The 21732-nt window shown below is 45.1% G+C and overlaps 2 protein-coding genes across 20 annotated transcripts in view; both read left to right on the top strand.

The window, feature by feature from the left end:
* The window catches only part of magi2a (membrane associated guanylate kinase, WW and PDZ domain containing 2a), a 168974-nt gene extending 153402 nt beyond the window's left edge, over positions 1-15572 (top strand). For 10 of the 18 annotated variants that reach the window (XM_058416827.1, XM_058416826.1, XM_058416831.1 and 7 more), the window contains 3 exons: positions 539-682; positions 4643-4781; positions 12054-15572. In XM_058416827.1, the coding sequence (XP_058272810.1) occupies positions 539-682; positions 4643-4781; positions 12054-12649 (879 nt within the window). In that variant the 3' untranslated portion in view covers positions 12650-15572. Of the gene's footprint in view, positions 1-538; positions 683-4642; positions 4782-5117; positions 5229-12053 lie in introns of all 18 variants that reach the window. The other 8 variants (XM_058416834.1, XM_058416840.1, XM_058416833.1 and 5 more) reach the window with 5 other exon arrangements.
* Positions 15573-19357: 3785 nt separating this feature from the next.
* LOC131370212 (uncharacterized) lies at positions 19358-20871 on the top strand. 2 transcript variants are annotated; one of them, XM_058417410.1, is made up of 2 exons: positions 19358-19517; positions 19613-20871. In XM_058417410.1, the coding sequence occupies exon 2, from the start codon at positions 19633-19635 to the stop codon at positions 20278-20280; it is 648 nt and encodes a 215-aa protein (XP_058273393.1). In that variant the 5' UTR covers positions 19358-19517; positions 19613-19632; the 3' UTR covers positions 20281-20871. The 2 variants fall into 2 exon arrangements, with proteins under 2 accessions (XP_058273393.1, XP_058273392.1); XM_058417409.1 differs by having other exon boundaries at positions 19359-19517; positions 19596-20870.
* Positions 20872-21732: the final 861 nt, after the last annotated feature.

Raw genomic sequence — 21732 nt, 5'->3', positions numbered from 1 at the left:
CCCACACTCCTACACCATCACAGAGTACAGACACACACAGGTAAACACAAACACACACACACACACACACCACTGCTGGACTACAGACACACTGACCCACGCTCCTACACCATCACAGAGTACAGACACACACAGGTAAACACACACACACACACACCACTGCTGGACTACAGACACACTGACCCACACTCCTACACCATCACAGAGTACAGACACACACAGGTAAACACAAACACACACACCACTGCTGGACTACAGACACACTGACCCACGCTCCTACACCATCACAGAGTACAGACACACACAGGTAAACACACACACACACACCACTGCTGGACTACAGACACACTGACCCACACTCCTACACCATCACAGAGTACAGACACACACAGGTAAACACACACACACACACGGACTCACACACAAACACACACAGATTTACAGGCAGACACATCACAGATCCATGAAGTGTCGGAGTGTTGAAATGTGCACATGTGTGTGTGTGTGTGCGTTTACCTGTGTGTGTGTGTGTGTGTAGAATTTTGATTTTTTCACTGTGGAGTTGGAGAAGAGTGTTAAAGGTTTCGGGTTCAGTATTCGAGGCGGTCGTGAATACAAGATGGACCTGTTCGTGCTCCGACTGGCCGATGACGGCCCGGCCATCCGCAACGGCAGGATGAGGGTGAGTGACATCACTTCCTATTTCCTTTCACCTCCACGACAGCTCACAAAACACACACACACACGCGACAGACAACACTGCTAACTTTATTACATTATTTATCCTGCTTTATTATGTTAAATGACACGGTCAGACAGAATCCCACAGTTTATTAGCCAGTCTGTGTTCTGGAATTAATACAGAATTAAAACTTATGGAGGAAAAGAAATCCTGACGGGTCCAGTTCTAGCTCTTTCTCCACCTCTTATTTTTAATGATTATTGGAGCTGGAGCAGTGACATCACAACACACTTTTCTGAGATATTCTGAATATTTTATATATTTTTTAAAAATATATTTTTAATAATTATAAAATTATTAGAGCTGGACCAGAGATATTCTGGATATTTTATCATTTTTAAAATATATTTTTAATAATTTTAAAAGTATTAGAACTGGACCAGTGACATCACAACACACGTTTCTGAGATATTCTGGATATTTTATAATTTTTTTAAATATTTAAAATATTTTTTTTATAAGTTTTTTAATAATTATAAACTGAATAGAAGCAGCTTGGTGTTTTGTTTTTAAAAAAATTCTAATAATTTTTTTTACTCTTTTCTAGCCTATAATTTTAATTCTTAAATTTTATATTATTTTTTATTTTCATTTTATAAATAAAAAATATTATTTAAATCTAAGAATAAATGCTTTGTTAATTTATTTATAAATAAATGTATTATTTATTTGAGAATATTTTTCTGTCTTCTTGGCAGCACTGATTACTGCATAGAAATGTCTTAGAGAGCGGTGATGTGATATTTCCGTTGTATCGTCTCCGCTCTAATCGCATGTGATGTCGTTCAATCTCTTTAAACTAATTAATGAACCTGTGGGATTGTGGGTAAAGTCCTGATGTGAGACTTCAGTAATTAATCAGTGTTCTGAAGCTGTGTGTATTTTTGAAATAAATCAAATATAATTAATATAATTAAAAATCAAATTCTCCCATTGTGTGTTCCGGAGCGTCCCGGTGAAGCTCCGTGTGATCCGTGTACGAAAGAAAATCCGTAAAAAAAACCCATTAAAGTAACAAACGAGGAAGTCGGAGCTCAGGACATGCAGCCTGCTCGTTAGTGCTCATTAAGAGCTCTTTAAATGGAGAGGATCTCATTTATCTCACAGTATTGACAGGAAACCACATCAGCCACAGTGTGTGTGTGTGTGTGTGTGTGTGTGTGTGTGTGTGTGAGCCTGAAGCAGTCCCTGCAGCACTAATCTGATCCTACGTGACAAATTACAGCGAGCCTGCAGGAAGTAGAAAGCTGTAACTGAAAGGAAATTAGAGTGACATTAAACATTGTACTGTTATAAAGCATCAGGAATACTGGGTTCATGGCGTAGCCACGCCCACATCTCCATATAAGGATTAAAGTCCTGCACTCACAGATCTGTGTTCATTTTTAGAAACGCTCTTAAACACAACCAGGTTTCCATATATGGACATAAAGCCCCGCCTACCCTATTTTGCTCCTATTTCCAAATATATACTCAAAACATACACATTTCCATATATGGATTTAAAGCCCCGCCTACTCTGTTTTGCTTCTTTTTCTATATATGACCCCAAAAACACACCCTCCTTTCCATTTATGGACTTAAAGGCCCACCTACTTGCACCTGTTCTCATTTACATATCTGCAGACACTCCAGCATTTCCTTCTATGTACTTAAAGCCCCGCCCACTCAGAGCTGCGTTTATTTCCATACATGCACATGTTCACCTATCAACTTAAAGCCCCGCCCACTCAGAGCTGTGTTCATTTCTATACATGCACATGTCCACCTATCAACTTGAAGCCCTGCCCACTCAGAGGTGTGTTCATTTCCATATCTGCACATGTCCACCTATCAACTTGATGCCCGGCCCACTCAGAGCTGTGTTCATTTTTATACATGCACATGTCCACCTATCAACTTCAAGCCCTGCCCACTCAGAGGTGTGTTCATTTCCATATCTGCACATGTCCACCTATCAACTTAAAGCCCCGCCCACTCAGATATGTGCTTATTCTACATATGTCCATAAAGACATCTGTATTGTCAACTATGGTCTCAAAGCCCCACCCACACATGCCCCATTTTCTCCAATTATATGGATACTTATACAGTATCCACAGAAAGACACGCCCACATTTCCATCTACGGCTTTTAAGGCACTCCCACTCAGATCTGTTCTCATTTCCATATACGCATGCAGAGACACACTGTAAGGAACAGCTGGACAGTTCCCTGCCAGGCCCAGAGAGGGCGCTGGCAGGTGAACCTTGGAAGCCTGCTTCTTTGTGTGTCTTTTGTTACGCCCTTCCTATTGTTCCTATCCTGACTGTCACCTGTATCCCATTAGCCCTAATGTCTACCCCTATAAATAGGGATCCTTGTGTTTGTGTCCTTGTCCATGATTGTTATCTGTACCGTGGTTTCTGTTGGGGTTTTGTTTGCTAGGTTCCATGTCCAAGCTAAGGTCTAGGTTTTGTTTAGTTTAGTTAACCACGCCATGTCTAGTGTTACGTTTGTTTCCCTATGTCGTGTCTTAAATGTAATAAAAGCAGTGCTTCGCTGAATCCTGCGCATGGGTCTCATTACACCGTGTGCTGGCGTGCGCACACACACCACGGGCGTCTGGGGTCGAGCCCCGCATAGGGCGGGGTCCCGGACGCTACAGAATCATGGACAATCTCTGAGACCCAGCAGGATTCCCAGCTAGTTCCTGTCTTCGGTAAGGATTTGCAGTCTGCTGGCTAGAGCCCTGGACAACCGGTGGATGGCATCCGGCGGATCCTTTTCCCCGTTTCCCCAGGGAGGTGTCCCCAGCTTCATTACGGTGGAGGACGTCGCTCCCTCAGGGAATTTACAAGGAGGACGTCGCTCGACTTCAGGCCATGGGGGGGGCACCCCCTTTTTATCGGTCCCACTGGAGGCGGGCTTCCACCACCTTGTCAGCCGGGGACGCCGCTCCGCGATGGAGTTTCCGTGGAGGACGTCGCTCGGCACCACGGGTGGAAGCCGCTTCCCTCCCATTTCTTTCTAGGGCCGGATGTCAACTTACCCCTGGGACCTGGGGCATCGCCGTAGACTGCATTTATGAACTACATCAGGCCTTGCATCTCCCCTCTATGAACTACATCTTCCGCCTACTCCTGAGGCGTCCCCTAGGCGGAGGTTGGGCGCTTCGGGAGCTGCGCCTTAGAGGAGGGGGTTATGTCAGGAACAGCTGGACAGTTCCCTGCCAGGCCCAGAGAGGGCGCTGGCAGGTGAACCTTGGAAGCCTGCTTCTTTGTGTGTCTTTTGTTACGCCCTTCCTATTGTTCCTATCCTGATTGTCACCTGTATCCCATTAGCCCTAATGTCTACCCCTATAAATAGGGATCCTTGTGTTTGTGTCCTTGTCCATGATTGTTATCTGTACCGTGGTTTCTGTTGGGGTTTTGTTTGCTAGGTTCCATGTCCAAGCTAAGGTCTAGGTTTTGTTTAGTTTAGTTAACCACGCCATGTCTAGTGTTACGTTTGTTTCCCTATGTCGTGTCTTAAATGTAATAAAAGCAGTGCTTCGCTGAATCCTGCGCATGGGTCTCATTACACCGTGTGCTGGCGTGCGCACACACACCACGGGCGTCTGGGGTCGAGCCCCGCATAGAGCGGGGGTCCCAGACGTTACACACACCCATATTTCTGTGAATGGTTTTAAAGTTGCTGCTATTCAGAGCTGCTCACATTTCCATATCTGTGCTCAAAGACACACCCACATGTCCATATAAGGTCGTAAACCTTAACTTTTAAAAAGTCAATAAATTTACCACAGATTTAAATAACACAATTTAAATAATGACAATTAAATCCCACATTCTGTATTTCATCAGGGCAAGTGCTTTATACAGGTATCCGTGTGTGTGTGTGTGTGTGTGTGTGTGTGTGTAGGTCGGAGACCAGATCATAGAGATTAACGGTGAGAGCACACGAGAGATGACACACACTCGCGCCATTGAGCTCATCAAGTCAGGAGGAACCCGAGTGAGACTGCTGCTGAAGAGAGGAACGGGACAAGTACCGGAGTATGGTGGGTTTACAGATACACACACACACACACACACACACACAAACACAGATATACACACACACATACACACAGATACACACACACAGATACGCACACACAGATACGCACACACACACACACACACACACACACACATACACGCGCATACTGACACACACTGTTTATTAACAGTTACAACACGTCTGTGTTTATGTGTAGAGCTCTCCTGTCTGTCTCTCTAATGTCTGTCTGTCTCTCTCTCCTCTCTCTCTCTCTCTCTCTCTAACCTGTCTAACTGCACAGTAACATGTTGATCTCTGGCTGTTCTTCTTGTTCTAACCCTAATGATTGGTCTAGGTTGTTACTTCCCCTCTTGTAGGAATGGTATCTTCCAGCCTCTCCATGTGCATGAAAAGTGACACGCATGGCTCCCCCTATTTCTTCCTAATGGGCCAGTCTAAAGACACGGTTTGTAACAGAGCGCATGCCTTCTAACACTAGACGTCTCACTCACACTGACTCACTCTGTGCCCGTGCGTGTGTGTGTGTGTGCGTGTGTGATGAGTTTTTCAGGTTAATCTATTGGCTTGCTTTGGTATTTCTTTTCAGAACAGCTTCAGTGCAATGTTCCTGGTGTTCAGAGTCAGGTGTGTGTAGGAACCATCATCCTGAGGTTGCCAGATTGTTCATTAATAAATAAAACACAGACTCTCAGCTTTACACCTGGAAAATAAACCTCAGTTCAGAAGATGGAATTAGCGTCCTCCAGTTTAAACACTGATGAACACGATGATATCTGAGTGAGAAGATGTCGCGGGTGGAGATAAATCTCCAACGACATATCGCTAATACATACAGCTACATGAACAGAGCTCGCTGTGATGATGTCATCAATCAGCGGTTTAATTGAACTTCAGTCTCGTTATTCAGCGGCAAAGAGAATAGAATAGCATTCGATCCAGCGCAGACTCTTACATTAATCAGCTTTTCTATTGTACACACACACACACACAAGGTCGTGAAGCTGTTATGTGTGTGTGTGTGTGTGTGTGTGCAGGATGTAGGTGATGTCATCACTCTTTTCACTTAGGTATAGGAAGTTAATTTGTTCTGGAGGTGAGTTCTTAAGGTGAAAATGTTTACTGGAATGAATTTTCCCATCAGAAATAATGTAAATACAGATAATCCGTTCCAGCTCCCATAAATATGACCACTATGACCGATACGAAGCGTCTGTAAACTGTACAGCTGCTTACAAAGAACTGACCCAAGCCAAGCGTTCCATGTCAAGGCTCCTCACAGGAAGTTGTGCCACCAAGCTTGGGCTAAAAATAGAACAGACCGCCCACACCACCAATCTGTCAATAAAAAATCACCTCAGGTCGACTCAAAACAAATCGCTTTGGTTAGCTTTCCACTGACGCTAACAAGTTTTGAACGGTTCATGTGTGTGAGAGTGTGTATGGTGTGTGTGTATGCATATGGTGTGTGTGTGTGTGTGTGTGTGTGAGCATGTGTATGGTGTATGTGTGTGTGTGTGTGTGTGTGTAGAATATTTGACAGATTCAGGATGAATGTTAAACTTTTCTCCTGTCTGTAATCAGACGTCTGTCAGCTTTTTCCCCTGAAACACTTCAGTCTCCTACATTTAGCTGAAATCCTGCTGTGTGGTGGAGTGTGACTAGTGCTGTGGGATGTGTGTGTGTGTGTGTGTGGTGGAGTGTGACTAGTGCTGTGGGATGTGTGTGTGTGTGTGTGTGTGTGTGGTGGAGTGTGACTAGTGCTGTGGGATGTGTGTGTGTGTGTGTGTGTGTGTGGTGGAGTGTGACTAGTGCTGTGGGATGTGTGTGTGTGTGTGTGGTGGAGTGTGACTAGTGCTGTGGGATGTGTGTGTGTGTGTGTGTGTGTGTGTGGAGTGTGACTAGTGCTGTGGGATGTGTGTGTGTGTGTGTGGAGTGTGACTAGTGCTGTGGGATGTGTGTGTGTGTGTGTGTGGTGGAGTGTGACTAGTGCTGTGGGATGTGTGTGTGTGTGTGTGTGTGTGTGGTGGAGTGTGACTAGTGCTGTGGGATGTGTGTGTGTGTGTGTGGTGGAGTGTGACTAGTGCTGTGGGATGTGTGTGTGTGTGTGTGTGTGGAGTGTGACTAGTGCTGTGGGATGTGTGTGTGTGTGTGGTGGAGTGTGACTAGTGCTGTGGGATGTGTGTGTGTGTGGTGGAGTGTGACTAGTGCTGTGGGATGTGTGTGTGTGTGGTGGAGTGTGACTAGTGCTGTGGGATGTGTGTGTGTGTGTGGTGGAGTGTGACTAGTGCTGTGGGATGTGTGTGTGTGTGTGTGTGTGTGTGGTGGAGTGTGACTAGTGCTGTGGGATGTGTGTGTGTGTGTGTGTGGTGGAGTGTGACTAGTGCTGTGGGATGTGTGTGTGTGTGTGTGGAGTGTGACTAGTGCTGTGGGATGTGTGTGTGTGTGTGTGGTGGTGAATGTTGGTGTGTGTGTGTGTGTGTGGTGGAGTGTGACTAGTGCTGTGGGATGTGTGTGTGTGTGTGGTGGAGTGTGACTAGTGCTGTGGGATGTGTGTGTGTGTGTGGTGGAGTGTGACTAGTGCTGTGGGATGTGTGTGTGTGTGTGTGGTGGAGTGTGACTAGTGCTGTGGGATGTGTGTGTGTGTGTGTGTGTGGTGGAGTGTGACTAGTGCTGTGGGATGTGTGTGTGTGTGTGTGTGTGGTGGAGTGTGACTAGTGCTGTGGGATGTGTGTGTGTGTGTGTGGTGGTGAATGTTGGTGTGTGTGTGTGTGTGTGTGGGGTGGAGTGTGACTAGTGCTGTGGGATGTGTGTGTGTGTGTGTGGAGTGTGACTAGTGCTGTGGGATGTGTGTGTGTGTGTGTGTGTGGTGGAGTGTGACTAGTGCTGTGGGATGTGTGTGTGTGTGTGGTGGAGTGTGACTAGTGCTGTGGGATGTGTGTGTGTGTGTGTGTGGTGGAGTGTGCCTAGTGCTGTGGGATGTGTGTGTGTGTGTGTGTGTGGAGTGTGACTAGTGCTGTGGGATGTGTGTGTGTGTGTGGTGGAGTGTGACTAGTGCTGTGGGATGTGTGTGTGTGTGTGTGTGTGTGTGGAGTGTGACTAGTGCTGTGGGATGTGTGTGTGTGTGTGTGTGTGTGTGTGGGGTGGAGTGTGACTAGTGCTGTGGGATGTGTGTGTGTGTGTGGAGTGTGACTAGTGCTGTGGGATGTGTGTGTGTGTGTGGAGTGTGACTAGTGCTGTGGGATGTGTGTGTGTGTGTGTGGTGGAGTGTGACTAGTGCTGTGGGATGTGTGTGTGTGTGTGGAGTGTGACTAGTGCTGTGGGATGTGTGTGTGTGTGTGTGGTGGAGTGTGACTAGTGCTGTGGGATGTGTGTGTGTGTGTGTGTGTGTGTGGTGGAGTGTGACTAGTGCTGTGGGATGTGTGTGTGTGGTGGAGTGTGACTAGTGCTGTGGGATGTGTGTGTGTGTGTGTGTGGTGGAGTGTGACTAGTGCTGTGGGATGTGTGTGTGTGTGTGTGTGTGGTGGAGTGTGACTAGTGCTGTGGGATGTGTGTGTGTGTGGGGTGGAGTGTGACTAGTGCTGTGGGATGTGTGTGTGTGTGTGGGGTGGAGTGTGACTAGTGCTGTGGGATGTGTGTGTGTGTGTGGAGTGTGACTAGTGCTGTGGGATGTGTGTGTGTGTGTGGGGTGGAGTGTGACTAGTGCTGTGGGATGTGTGTGTGTGTGTGTGTGTGGTGGAGTGTGACTAGTGCTGTGGGATGTGTGTGTGTGTGTGTGTGTGGTGGAGTGTGACTAGTGCTGTGGGATGTGTGTGTGTGTGTGTGTGGAGTGTGACTAGTGCTGTGGGATGTGTGTGTGTGTGTGGTGGAGTGTGACTAGTGCTATGGGATGTGTGTGTGTGTGTGTGGAGTGTGACTAGTGCTGTGGGATGTGTGTGTGTGTGTGTGTGTGGTGGAGTGTGACTAGTGCTGTGGGATGTGTGTGTGTGTGGGGTGGAGTGTGACTAGTGCTGTGGGATGTGTGTGTGTGTGTGGGGTGGAGTGTGACTAGTGCTGTGGGATGTGTGTGTGTGTGTGGAGTGTGACTAGTGCTGTGGGATGTGTGTGTGTGTGTGGGGTGGAGTGTGACTAGTGCTGTGGGATGTGTGTGTGTGTGTGTGTGTGGTGGAGTGTGACTAGTGCTGTGGGATGTGTGTGTGTGTGTGTGTGTGGTGGAGTGTGACTAGTGCTGTGGGATGTGTGTGTGTGTGTGTGTGGAGTGTGACTAGTGCTGTGGGATGTGTGTGTGTGTGTGTGTGTGGTGGAGTGTGACTAGTGCTGTGGGATGTGTGTGTGTGTGTGTGGAGTGTGACTAGTGCTGTGGGATGTGTGTGTGTGTGTGTGTGTGTGGTGGAGTGTGACTAGTGCTGTGGGATGTGTGTGTGTGTGTGTGGAGTGTGACTAGTGCTGTGGGATGTGTGTGTGTGTGTGTGTGTGGTGGAGTGTGACTAGTGCTGTGGGATGTGTGTGTGTGTGTGTGTGTGTGGAGTGTGACTAGTGCTGTGGGATGTGTGTGTGTGTGTGGTGGAGTGTGACTAGTGCTGTGGGATGTGTGTGTGTGTGTGTGGAGTGTGACTAGTGCTGTGGGATGTGTGTGTGTGTGTGGTGGAGTGTGACTAGTGCTGTGGGATGTGTGTGTGTGTGTGTGTGTGGGGTGGAGTGTGACTAGTGCTGTGGGATGTGTGTGTGTGTGTGGAGTGTGACTAGTGCTGTGGGATGTGTGTGTGTGTGTGTGTGTGGTGGAGTGTGACTAGTGCTGTGGGATGTGTGTGTGTGTGTGTGTGTGGTGGAGTGTGACTAGTGCTGTGGGATGTGTGTGTGTGTGTGTGGTGGAGTGTGACTAGTGCTGTGGGATGTGTGTGTGTGTGTGTGTGTGGTGGAGTGTGACTAGTGCTGTGGGATGTGTGTGTGTGTGTGGTGGAGTGTGACTAGTGCTGTGGGATGTGTGTGTGTGTGTGTGGAGTGTGACTAGTGCTGTGGGATGTGTGTGTGGTGGAGTTTGACTAGTGCTGTGGGATGTGTGTGTGTGTGTGTGTGGTGGAGTGTGACTAGTGCTGTGGGATGTGTGTGTGTGTGTGGTGGAGTGTGACTAGTGCTGTGGGATGTGTGTGTGTGTGTGTGTGTGGTGGAGTGTGACTAGTGCTGTGGGATGTGTGTGTGTGTGTGTGTGTGGAGTGTGACTAGTGCTGTGGGATGTGTGTGTGTGTGTGGTGGAGTGTGACTAGTGCTGTGGGATGTGTGTGTGTGTGTGTGTGTGGTGGAGTGTGACTAGTGCTGTGGGATGTGTGTGTGTGTGTGTGTGGTGGAGTGTGACTAGTGCTGTGGGATGTGTGTGTGTGTGTGTGTGTGTGTGTGTGTGTGTGGTGGAGTGTGACTAGTGCTGTGGGATGTGTGTGTGTGTGTGTGGGGTGGAGTGTGACTAGTGCTGTGGAATGTGTGTGTGTGTGTGTGTGGTGGAGTGTGACTAGTGCTGTGGGATGTGTGTGTGTGTGTGTGTGGGGTGGAGTGTGACTAGTGCTGTGGGATGTGTGTGTGTGTGTGTGTGTGTGTGGTGGAGTGTGACTAGTGCTGTGGGATGTGTGTGTGTGTGTGTGTGTGTGGTGGAGTGTGACTAGTGCTGTGGGATGTGTGTGTGTGTGTGTGTGTGTGGTGGAGTGTGACTAGTGCTGTGGGATGTGTGTGTGTGTGTGTGTGTGGTGGAGTGTGACTAGTGCTGTGGGATGTGTGTGTGTGTGTGTGTGGTGGAGTGTGACTAGTGCTGTGGGATGTGTGTGTGTGTGTGTGTGTGGTGGAGTGTGACTAGTGCTGTGGAATGTGTGTGTGTGTGTGTGTGTGGTGGAGTGTGACTAGTGCTGTGGGATGTGTGTGTGTGTGTGGTGGAGTGTGACTAGTGCTGTGGGATGTGTGTGTGTGTGTGTGGTGGAGTGTGACTAGTGCTGTGGGATGTGTGTGTGTGTGTGTGGTGGAGTGTGACTAGTGCTGTGGGATGTGTGTGTGTGTGTGTGTGTGTGTGTGTGTGGTGGAGTGTGACTAGTGCTGTGGGATGTGTGTGTGTGTGTGTGTGTGTGGTGGAGTGTGACTAGTGCTGTGGAATGTGTGTGTGTGTGTGTGTGTGTGTGGTGGAGTGTGACTAGTGCTGTGGGATGTGTGTGTGTGTGTGTGTGTGTGTGGTGGAGTGTGACTAGTGCTGTGGGATGTGTGTGTGTGGTGGAGTGTGACTAGTGCTGTGGAATGTGTGTGTGTGTGTGTGTGTGTGTGTGTGGTGGAGTGTGACTAGTGCTGTGGAATGTGTGTGTGTGTGTGTGTGTGGTGGAGTGTGACTAGTGCTGTGGAATGTGTGTGTGTGTGTGTGTGTGTGTGGTGGAGTGTGACTAGTGCTGTGGGATGTGTGTGTGTGTGTGTGTGGGGTGGAGTGTGACTAGTGCTGTGGGATGTGTGTGTGTGTGTGGTGGTGAATGTTGGTGTGTGTGTGTGTGTGTGGTGGAGTGTGACTAGTGCTGTGGGGTGTGTGTGTGTGTGTGTGGTGGTGAATGTTGGTGTGTGTGTGTGTGTGGGGTGGAGTGTGACTAGTGCTGTGGGGTGTGTGTGTGTGTGTGGTGGTGAATGTTGGTGTGTGTGTGTGTGTGGGGTGGAGTGTGACTAGTGCTGTGGAATGTGTGTGTGTGTGTGTGTGTGTGGTGGAGTGTGACTAGTGCTGTGGAATGTGTGTGTGTGTGTGTGTGTGTGGTGGAGTGTGACTAGTGCTGTGGGATGTGTGTGTGTGTGTGTGGAGTGTGACTAGTGCTGTGGAATGTGTGTGTGTGTGTGTGTGTGTGTGTGTGTGTGGTGGTGAATGTTGGTGTGTGTGTGTGTGTGGGGTGGAGTGTGACTAGTGCTGTGGGATGTGTGTGTGTGTGTGTGGAGTGTGACTAGTGCTGTGGAATGTGTGTGTGTGTGTGTGTGTGTGTGTGTGTGTGTGGGGTGGAGTGTGACTAGTGCTGTGGGATGTGTGTGTGTGTGGGGTGGAGTGTGACTAGTGCTGTGGGATGTGTGTGTGTGTGTGTGTGTGTGTGTGTGTGGGGTGGAGTGTGACTAGTGCTGTGGAATGTGTGTGTGTGTGTGTGTGTGTGTGGGGGGGAGTGTGGCGAGTGCTGTGGGTTGTGTGTGTGTGTGTGTGGAGTGTGACTAGTGCTGTGGAATGTGTGTGTGTGTGTGTGTGTGTTGTGATTATTTATTGCTATTCATGTTTCCCCAGCAGATAGCCCCGCCCCCTGGGATCCTAACCCTCCCGCCTCCTCAAGCGTGTCGGAAGTAGCTCCACCCCCCGAGAGCTTAACCAACACATCGCCAACGTCATCCCATGTGAACCCATCTACAGAGCCACCTCACATGCCGCTGATCGACGCGGAAGCCCCCGAAAGCTGCCACCAGGGTCTTAAAGCGGCAGAGAAGGCGGGCGCGGGGTCCAGCAGGGGGCAGAACCGGCACCGGGAGGGCAGCAGAACCAGACGGCGAAGCTCCGGCGGGAACAAGGGGCACCAGAACCGCTCAGACGACATGAAAGCGGAATCCAACAAGAGCCGGTCCAAAGAACGTAAACGAGACCTGCCTAAAGCCCTGAGAGGCAGCACCGAGGTCAACAGGGGCAGCGTGGAGGGCGTCGGAATCCTGCAGCAGGTCAAAGGTCAAGCGCGAGAGCCAGACAGGGGGACGGGGGAGAGAAAGACGTCCAAGAACAGCAGCAACATGGCCAGCAGGAAGGCGACCGTCTCCCCAGGGCCGTGGAAAATCCCCGGATCTGATAAACTCCCGAGTAGCCTGCGATCAGCCTCGTCCACCATCAGCAGATAAAACGCACACACACACACACACACACACACACGCTTAGCTTTGTTCCGTTTCGATTAGCTCACTCAGCCCTGAAGTGACGATCGATATTCTCCCACAAAAAAAGCCCACACACCCAGAGCACCATCTTGTGGATGAAGGAAGTCGATTCAGCCTGAACGGATTCGCTTGGAAGAACGACGTTCCCAAACCCGGCTCCAAGCGCCCTCCAGTTCACACACCCTCACACAGACCAGCATTTATAACTTCAGAGTTTAATTCCAAATTATTCTTTTTAAAGAGACATGACACCCACCACCTTAACAATGATCTGATTTTCCTCAGTAAAGAAAATAAAATAACCATGATGATGATGGTGATGAAGATGATGAAGATAATGATAGATAATGATGGATGATGATGATGCTGATGATGGACGTGTTTAGCATCGGAAGAAAAACACCAAAACCCAGCTCTTACATGAATCAGAACCACGGCGGCGGGTTTGATGATGATGATGATGATGAAGATAATGATGGATAATGATGGATGATGGATGATGGATGATGATGATGGACGTGCTTAGCATCGGAGGAAAAACACCAAAAAAAACACAAAAAAAAACAGCATCGGCGGGTTTGATGATGATTATGATGATGATGATGATGATGAAGGTTGAAGGACGTAACCCAGGGGTGTGTTATTCCAGTGTGTTCTGCCTTAATAAATCTATCTATTTACAGATAAATCTAAAAAACACATGGATGATTAGAGAAATATCTAAATTATATTATATTATATTATATAAAGAGAGCTGTATGACGGTGTAAATAATCCCGTCCCTCCTCCTCCACGCTTCCTCCTCTGATTGGTCTCCTGCTCCCGTCTGTCGTTTCCCATCAGCCAATCAGCATGGAGTCCACGTGAAGGTTCAGGAGAACCGGGCGGTGTCGGTATCGTGACTGTTTTTCAGAAATCGGAGAATATTTACAAATTAAGATCACGTGGCTGTTGCGGTGAAATCTTTCTCACTTCCGTCTGGAAAAAAATGTGTTTTGGTGAAATTTTTAAAATATTTGTTTTTGAAAGATTGTGTGTGAGAATATTATGGTTGATGGTCTGAAAAGGTTCGAAAGTTATTTATCGGTCATTCTGTAAAGTTCTGTGTAAAAGTTTCGTTATTTCTAAAGCAGAAAAAACGTTTACGTTTAGCCACGCCCACATTATTCCATAAAAGGTAAACAGAGCAGGAACTGGCGACTAACCGGTGAAACAGCGCCTCCTGGGGCTGAAGTGCGCTAATTATTCCACTATTATAGAACCTCTGCTTCCTCACACACACACACACACACACACACACACACACACACAGCTAAATTACAGCAGCTTTTAGAATAGCCCCGCCCCTGATGGCCTCCAATTGGCTGAGCGATGTTATGTTAACTCGAGTGAACTTAAACAGATACGAGGACATTTTACTGAACCGCAAAATAACCAGAAAAGTGAATTCCTTTCTTCCTTCATTCCTTCCTTTCTTTCTTTCTATTTCTTTAAACCATAATTTCCCTTTAACTCAGATAAACATTAAAGCGGATAATAAACAGACGGTTGTTTTCACAGGAAGTCGTGATTCCTGATGTTCCAGCTGCTCCTCCTCACTCCGTTATTATCTGAACTTCTATTTTCCTACGCAGAAAAAACACAGAAATGATTCACAAACATGTTATATCATATAAATATATACAGAATTCTATAAGAAATAAATCGATGATGTGACATCTTTATTTTACAGTTAATAAATAACCATAAAATATATGAAGATTATTTTTATTCAGAGAGAAAAATTATTCCAGAAAGATGGAAAGTGTGTGTGTGTGTGTGTGTGTGTTTTCTTTGTGGTCAAAATATGCATTTTTTTTTCTGAGCCCGTAATTTATTTTTGTTTATTTTCTTAAATATGCAAAATGCCTCCTTGATGATGATGATAATGATGATGACAAGGATGATGATGATGACAAGGATGATGATGATGACAAGGATGACGATGATGACAAGGATGATGATGATGATGTGTTCATTGTGGGGTTAGAAAAAAACACAAAAAAGATAATATATATATCTATATATTTTTTAAGTAATCATTCTACATCACTATAAACTCTGTGGATATACTGAAACACTGTATATCAGAGGGAAATATAAATATATATTTAAACAAAAATAAATTAAAAGAGTGCCTATGAAATGAACTTCTGTGTAAAATGCTGAGGGGGAAAAAGCTTGTAAAAAAAATGCTAGAAATTTCTGGAATTATAGAAACAACAATTTTTTATTTTTTTCGTATGTTTTTTTTTGTTGGTTTTTATTTTTGTTTGTTTTTTTGGGGGTAAAAAATTGTAATGTTTCCTTTTAAGATCTCTTGCTTTATCTGTATATTTTTTTAAGGACCGTAAACGAATTCACAGTGAATCTTTTCACAAAAACATCAGTGCAATGTAGCAGTGTGTATCACATCATCTCACACACACACACACACACACACGACTATTAATAAACCACTGTGTGTGTGTGTGTGTGTGTGTGTGTGTGTGTAAAGGTTTATTTCTTTACTCATAGGCCAGACAAATTTGTTCCTTCAGGCTTTTATGACATCACTAACACTAATGTGAAGCTTTTCATGCATCTGATTATCAGCATGACAACAACAATGATGATGATGATGATGATGATGATGAGGGGACTGGGTTCAGAATCACTGTGTAATATTCTATACTATTAGACAACACTACACACACTCTCAGTGTACCACACACACACACACACACAGAAAGACTGTACATCAGCTATTTTTTATGAAATGCAACTCTACAGATATAATAACTTTTGCAGGACGACTTGTTTATTGTACAAAATACTGACAAATAAAATCTTGCTATGGTGTAAAATATCTTCACTGAAAGTCCTGGTTGTGATTTTCATTCTGATTTCAGTTTAAATGCCTAAAAAGGTCAGATTAAGGGGATGGATTTTAATTGACTGAATAATTATGTACAGATGTGGAGGTGGCTCGGAAACAGATGTCTGAAGCGTTTATTTGTAATCCATCAATAAAATCCAGGTATAAAGTGCAGATTTTGCATGACACTACTGAACTTGTAGCTTGTAAAGCACCAAGATCTTATAAATAAAACAGCATTAAACAGCCTGGAGTTCCTTATTAAACATCCACAAAGCTGAAGGAGATTTTCAGTGATGCTGACAACACCGGGCTTCACAGTGAAGGTGCACCATTACCCAGAGTTCCACCACCAGCTCTTCCTCAGGATGAATGAATGAATGAGTGAATGAATGAATGAATGAATGGTTGTAAAGAGACTCCTGGAATGGTAGGAGTGGGATTCATGTGCAGATTTATTAAATACCAACAAACTAATCCAAATCGAAGAGTAAATGGTAAGACAAGTGGCAGAAGTAAAAAAGAAAAGGGAAAACAGTCAGGACTAGAAACGGAAACACAAACTGAAGGGGGAAAATCCGTAAACATAACCTGGTCATAGGCCTAAATCAGAATAGCAGCAAAATTCAATTCAACTCAATTTATTTGTATAACGCTTTTAAAAATGGACATTGTGTCAAAGCAGCATTACAGAAGTATAGAAACAGAGAAGGAAAAAACAATTACAATGCATCCAGAAAGTATTCACAGCGCTTCACTTTTTCCACATTTTGTTGTGTTACAGCCTTATTCCAAAATGGATTAAATTCATTATTTTCCTCATTCATTATTTTCTACCAACAGTACCACATTATGACAACATGAGAGACGTTTGTTTGAAATCTTTGCAAATGTATTAAAAATAAAAAATGGAAAAAAAAATCACATGTACATAAGTATTCACAGCCATGACACTCAAAATTGAGCTCAGGGGCATCCTGTTTCCACTGATCATCCTTGAGATGTTTCTACAACTTGATTGGAGTCCACCTGTAGTCAATTCAGTTGATTAGACATGATCTGGAAAGGCACACACGTGTCTATATAAGGTCCCACAGTTAACAGTGCATGTCAGAGCACAAACCAAGCCATGAAGTCCACAGAATTGTGTGTAGACCACCGAGACAGGATTGTATCGAGGCACAGATCTGAGGAAGGGTACAGAAAAATTTCTGCAGCATTGAAGGTCCCAATGAGCACAATGGCCTTCATCATCTATAAATGGAAGAAGTTTGGAACCACCAGGACTCTTCCTAGAGCTGGTCACCTGGCCAAACCGAGCAATCGGGGGAGAAGAGCCTTAGTCAAGGAGGTGACCAAGAACCCGATGGTCACTCTGAAATAGCTCCAGCGTTTCTCTTTGGAGAGAGGAGAACCTTCCAGAAGAACAACTATCTCTGCAGCACTCCACCAATCAGGCCTGGTACGGTAGAGTGGCCAGACGGAAGCCACTCCTCAGTAAAAGGCACATGACGGCCTGTCTGGAGTTTGCCAAAACGGACATGAAGGACTCTCAGACCATGAGGAACAAAATTCTTTGGTCTGATGAAACAAAGATTGAAGTCTTTGGCCTGAATGGCAAGCGCCATGTCTGGAGGAAACCAGGCACTGCTCATCACCTGGCCAGTACCATTCCTATAGTGAAGCATGGTGTTGGCAGCATCATGCTGTGGGGCTGTTTTTCAGTGGCAGGAACTGGGAGACTAATCATGATGGAGGGAAAGATAAATGTAGCAATGTACAGAGACATCCTTGATGAAAACCTGCTCCAGAACGCTGTGGACCTCAGACTGGGGCAACGGTTCAAAGGAGACAAAGGAGTGGCTACGGGAGAACGCTGTGAATGTCCTTGAGTGACCCAGCCAGAGCCTAGACATGAACCCAATCGAAAATCTCTGGAGAGATCTGAAAATGGCTGTGCACCGACGCTCCCCATCCAACCTGACAAAGCTTGAGAGGTCCTGCAAAGAAGTATGGGAGAAACTGCCCAAAAATAGGTGTGTCAGGCTTGTAGCATCATACTCAAAAAGACTTGAGGCTGTAATTGGTGCCAAATGTGCTTCAAAAAAGGCTGTGAATACTTATGTACATGTGATTTTTTTAAATGTGTGATGTGTTTTTTATTTTTAATAAATTTGCAAAGATTTCAAACAAACTTCTTTCACGTTGTCATTACAGGGTATTGTTTGTAAAATTTTGAGGAAAATAATGAATTTAATCCATTTTGGAATAAGGCTGTAATATAACAAAACGTTGAAAAAGTGAAGCGCTGTGAATACTTTCCAGGTGCACTGTATAATGTTAAAGTAAAGTGACTATTTTGTCCCTAATGAGCAACCCTGCAGCAGTTATGGCAAGTAAAAACTCCCTGTGATGATATGAGGAAGAAACCTTGAGAGGAACCAGGCTCAGAAGGGAACATCACCCTCATTTGGGTGACACTGGACAGTAAATAATGTAAATGTAAATAATGTACTTTGTAAGTGGATCGGAGGGAGCGAGGTGCAGTGCGAGGAGTAATAAAGTCTTTGAGGTAAGATGGTGCTGGTCCATTCTTGGCTTTGTAGGCAGGCATCAGTGTTTTGAATCTGATGCGTGCAGCTACCGGAAGCCAGTGGAGGGAATGCAGCAGTGGGGTGGTGTGGGAGAACTTAGGCAGGTTGAAAATAAAACGTGCACAGCTGCATTTTGGATCATCTGCAGTGGACGAATTGCATTCAGAGGAAGACCTGCCAGTAAAGAGTTGCAGTAGTCCAGTCTCGAAATAACCAGAGACTGAACAAGCACTTGAGTAGCCTGTGTGGATAGAAATGGTCAGATCCTTCTGATGTTGTACAGAAGAAACCGACATGAGTGTGTCACATTGGCAACATGGGAGGAAAAGGACAGTTGATTGTCCATGGTTACCCCAAGGTTGCCAGCAGTGGCTGAAGGGGAGATCATTGAGTTGTTCAGAGACAATGCAAGATCCTTGTCTGGGGATGAGTCACCTGGGATGACCAGCAGTTCAGTTTTGCTGGGATTAAGTTTGATTAAGCTGATGAGCTGTCATCCAAGATGAAATGTCTGCCAGGCACGCTGAGATTCGGGCAGAAGCTCAGTATCTGAGGGAGGGAAGGAGAAGATAAGTTGGGTGTCATCAGCATAGCAGTGGTATGAAAAGCCGTGTGAGGATATAACTTTGCCAAGAGTGTGAGAGTAGAAGGAGAAAAGGAGAGGACCAAGTACTGAGCCTTGTGGGACACCAGTAGAGAGTCTGGGTGGGGCTGATGTCAATCCCTTCCATGTTACCTGATATAAGCGACCATCCAGGTAGGAAGCAAACCATTCCCATGCTGTTCCACAAATTCCAAGACTCCTGAGGGTGGACAAGAGAGTCTTGTGGTTAACCGTGTCAAATGCTGCAGTAAGGTCAAGGAGGATGAGGACCGATGACAGCTTGGCTGATCTAGCAGTATGTAGTTTCTCAGTGACCGCCAAAAGGGCAGTCTCTGTGGAAAAACTTGAAAGCAGCAGTTTATTGTCTTCAAAAGTGTTTCCTTAGAATAATTTTGCCCACAGTTAAAACATGTGAAGTTGATTTCTCTGGCAGTGAGTGTGTACACAAAAATATTCCCAAACAGTATCCTCCCATGAGTCACGCACTAGCAACAACTACGTCAACAAAGCGGGAGGAGGAAGAGAGAGAGAGAGAGAGAGAGAGAGAGAGAGAGAGGGATGGTGAGAGAGAAGGGGAGGAGAGAAACAAAGTGATTATAAAAGGGAAGAGTAAAGCTACTTATCCAGACAAGAATCACGTACATTTAAAGAAGAAAAGCTGAAAATATTTCGGACTAATCATCAGCTACAGAAGACGAGCCGCAAGCTTTACACAAGCCGGCTGTGGTGAATACCGAGGTAAGAACTCTACACCATATTTTATATCATAAATATTAAATAAAATGAAAAAGTCATATTTTCTATAATCAACTTTAGCTTCTTCACCAAAACAGATTAAATCAGAGTGTGAGACATGGCTGATGAAATCAGGACCAGACTTCATTCCCTTCTCATCACCTACCCAGAGGATGTGCCAAATAAAAGGGAGTATAAACACAAGCTCCTGAGAGAACACCCAGAATCTCTCAGAGCAGATCTAAAAAGAGATGGCACAGTCCCAGATCTCGTGTTCTATACACCACACATTGACGCTTGGCACAAGGTTCTCTGTAGCCACTACACTAACCATAGAACAAGGGGCCTAAAAGATGGCAGACAGATAAAAATAAATAGAAATGGCAGTGACCAGACTCTGACTGTGAATATCTACCACACTGGAATAGTCATGTTCCAGGGTACTGAAGTGCCACTCAGTTCTGTTCTAGATGACTTTGATACCTTAAAAAATTTAAAAGATGAGATGCTTCAAGAACAACTGCACCTCATTGACCAGGCAACAAACAACCTGAGTGAGCATCTACAGAACCTCCATGTCAGTCAGAAGCTAACTCAAAATGAAGCTCCTGCTCAGCCACCAAGCACCCAGCCAGGACCACCAAGTCAGTCCCAAGTGCCAGAGCTGCCAAGCCCCCAAGCAAGGAGCACCAATCCACCAAGCGGAACAACTAAGACCCAACCAGAGCCACCAAGCATACAGCAAGGACCAGCAGACCAAGAGTGAGGACCACGAAAGCTTCTGCCTAATCAAGCAGAACCACAGGGCTCAGGGTTCTGCTCTGAAAACCCCAACAGCTACAGAGAAACATGCTGAAAACACACACACACACGCACGCTTTGTATTCCCGCGGCCCCGGAAACCATCACCATAGCAACACACACACACACACACACACACACAGATATCTTCTACAGCCTCTATGACTAATGGACACATTGAGCAACATTCAGCAGGATCCTGCTCTTAGATGCAGCTCAAGGAACCGCTAGAGAAGCAGCACATGACTCCACACATCACTAATCTCTATTTCTCTTTATAGACACATGATGTTATAACCAGTTGAGCTAATCTGTGAGATTTTTCTGTGTTTTGGCAAAACTGCTTTGCGACAATGTCCATTGTAAAAGGCGCTATACAAATAAATTTAATTGAATTGAAAATATATATAATATATAAATAAAGCTTAATGAATTGAATTAAATTCAGACAGGGGAGGGGTTGTGGAGAGAAAGTTATAAACTCATATTTACACTCAATTCTTCATCATTAATCTTTGTGTATTATCATGTTATTAACCTCACCATTGTCTGTATGATGTCTGTTATGGCAATAAAGTACTTTAACATCTGTGCCAGTAAATCATTGTATTTGAGGAGGGGGGGGGTGAAAGAGTGAGACAAACAGTCAGACAGAGGCAGATGAGAGAGAGAGACAGAGAGAAAGAGACAGAAAGAGAGAGACAGAGAGACAGAAAGCGAGAGAGGGAGGGAGAGAGAGACAGAGACACTAATGAGTGTTGTTATTACAGAGAGCGGGAGATCAGTTTGAAATTTTCACCTCCTCAGCCATCCTCCAACATCGCAACTTACACACACACACACACACACAATCCATAAGAATAATCCAGATTGAATCCAGTTCAGTACCTGGTTAAAAAGTGCAAGGGGGTGAATACTTATGCAATATACTGAATATGAATATATATTTTATATATATTATAAATAAAAATATAAAATACATTAAAAATTGAAGAAAAGGCATTTCACATTATTTTGTCATTATTTACTTACCCATTAAATGTTTATATGATTATTATTATTATTATTATTATTATTATTGTTATTATTATTATTATTATTACTATTATTATTATTATCTCAAACTGCTTTTTGAAGCTAATTGTAATTTAATAAATAGTTTAGTATTCCCTACTATTTTTCAGCTGCATTTTTCTTTTTCTTTTACTTATCTAAATATATTATTTATTATTTATTTATACTGAACATTTATTAATTGCAGTGGTAGCTCAGTGGTTAAGATGTTGGCCTGAAGGTTGTGCGCTTGACTCCCAGGACCCTGAGCAAGGCCCTTAACTCTTAGATGTATGAGTGAGATAAATGCAAGTGGCTCTGGATGAGGGCATCTGCCAAATTACTGTGGCTGAGAAATCCAATT

Source organism: Hemibagrus wyckioides, linkage group LG19 (assembly GCF_019097595.1).
Source record: "Hemibagrus wyckioides isolate EC202008001 linkage group LG19, SWU_Hwy_1.0, whole genome shotgun sequence".
Taxonomy (NCBI): Eukaryota; Metazoa; Chordata; class Actinopteri; order Siluriformes; family Bagridae; genus Hemibagrus; species Hemibagrus wyckioides.
Note: the sequence above shows the minus strand (reverse complement) of the source record. Positions and strands in the feature narration are given on the sequence as shown.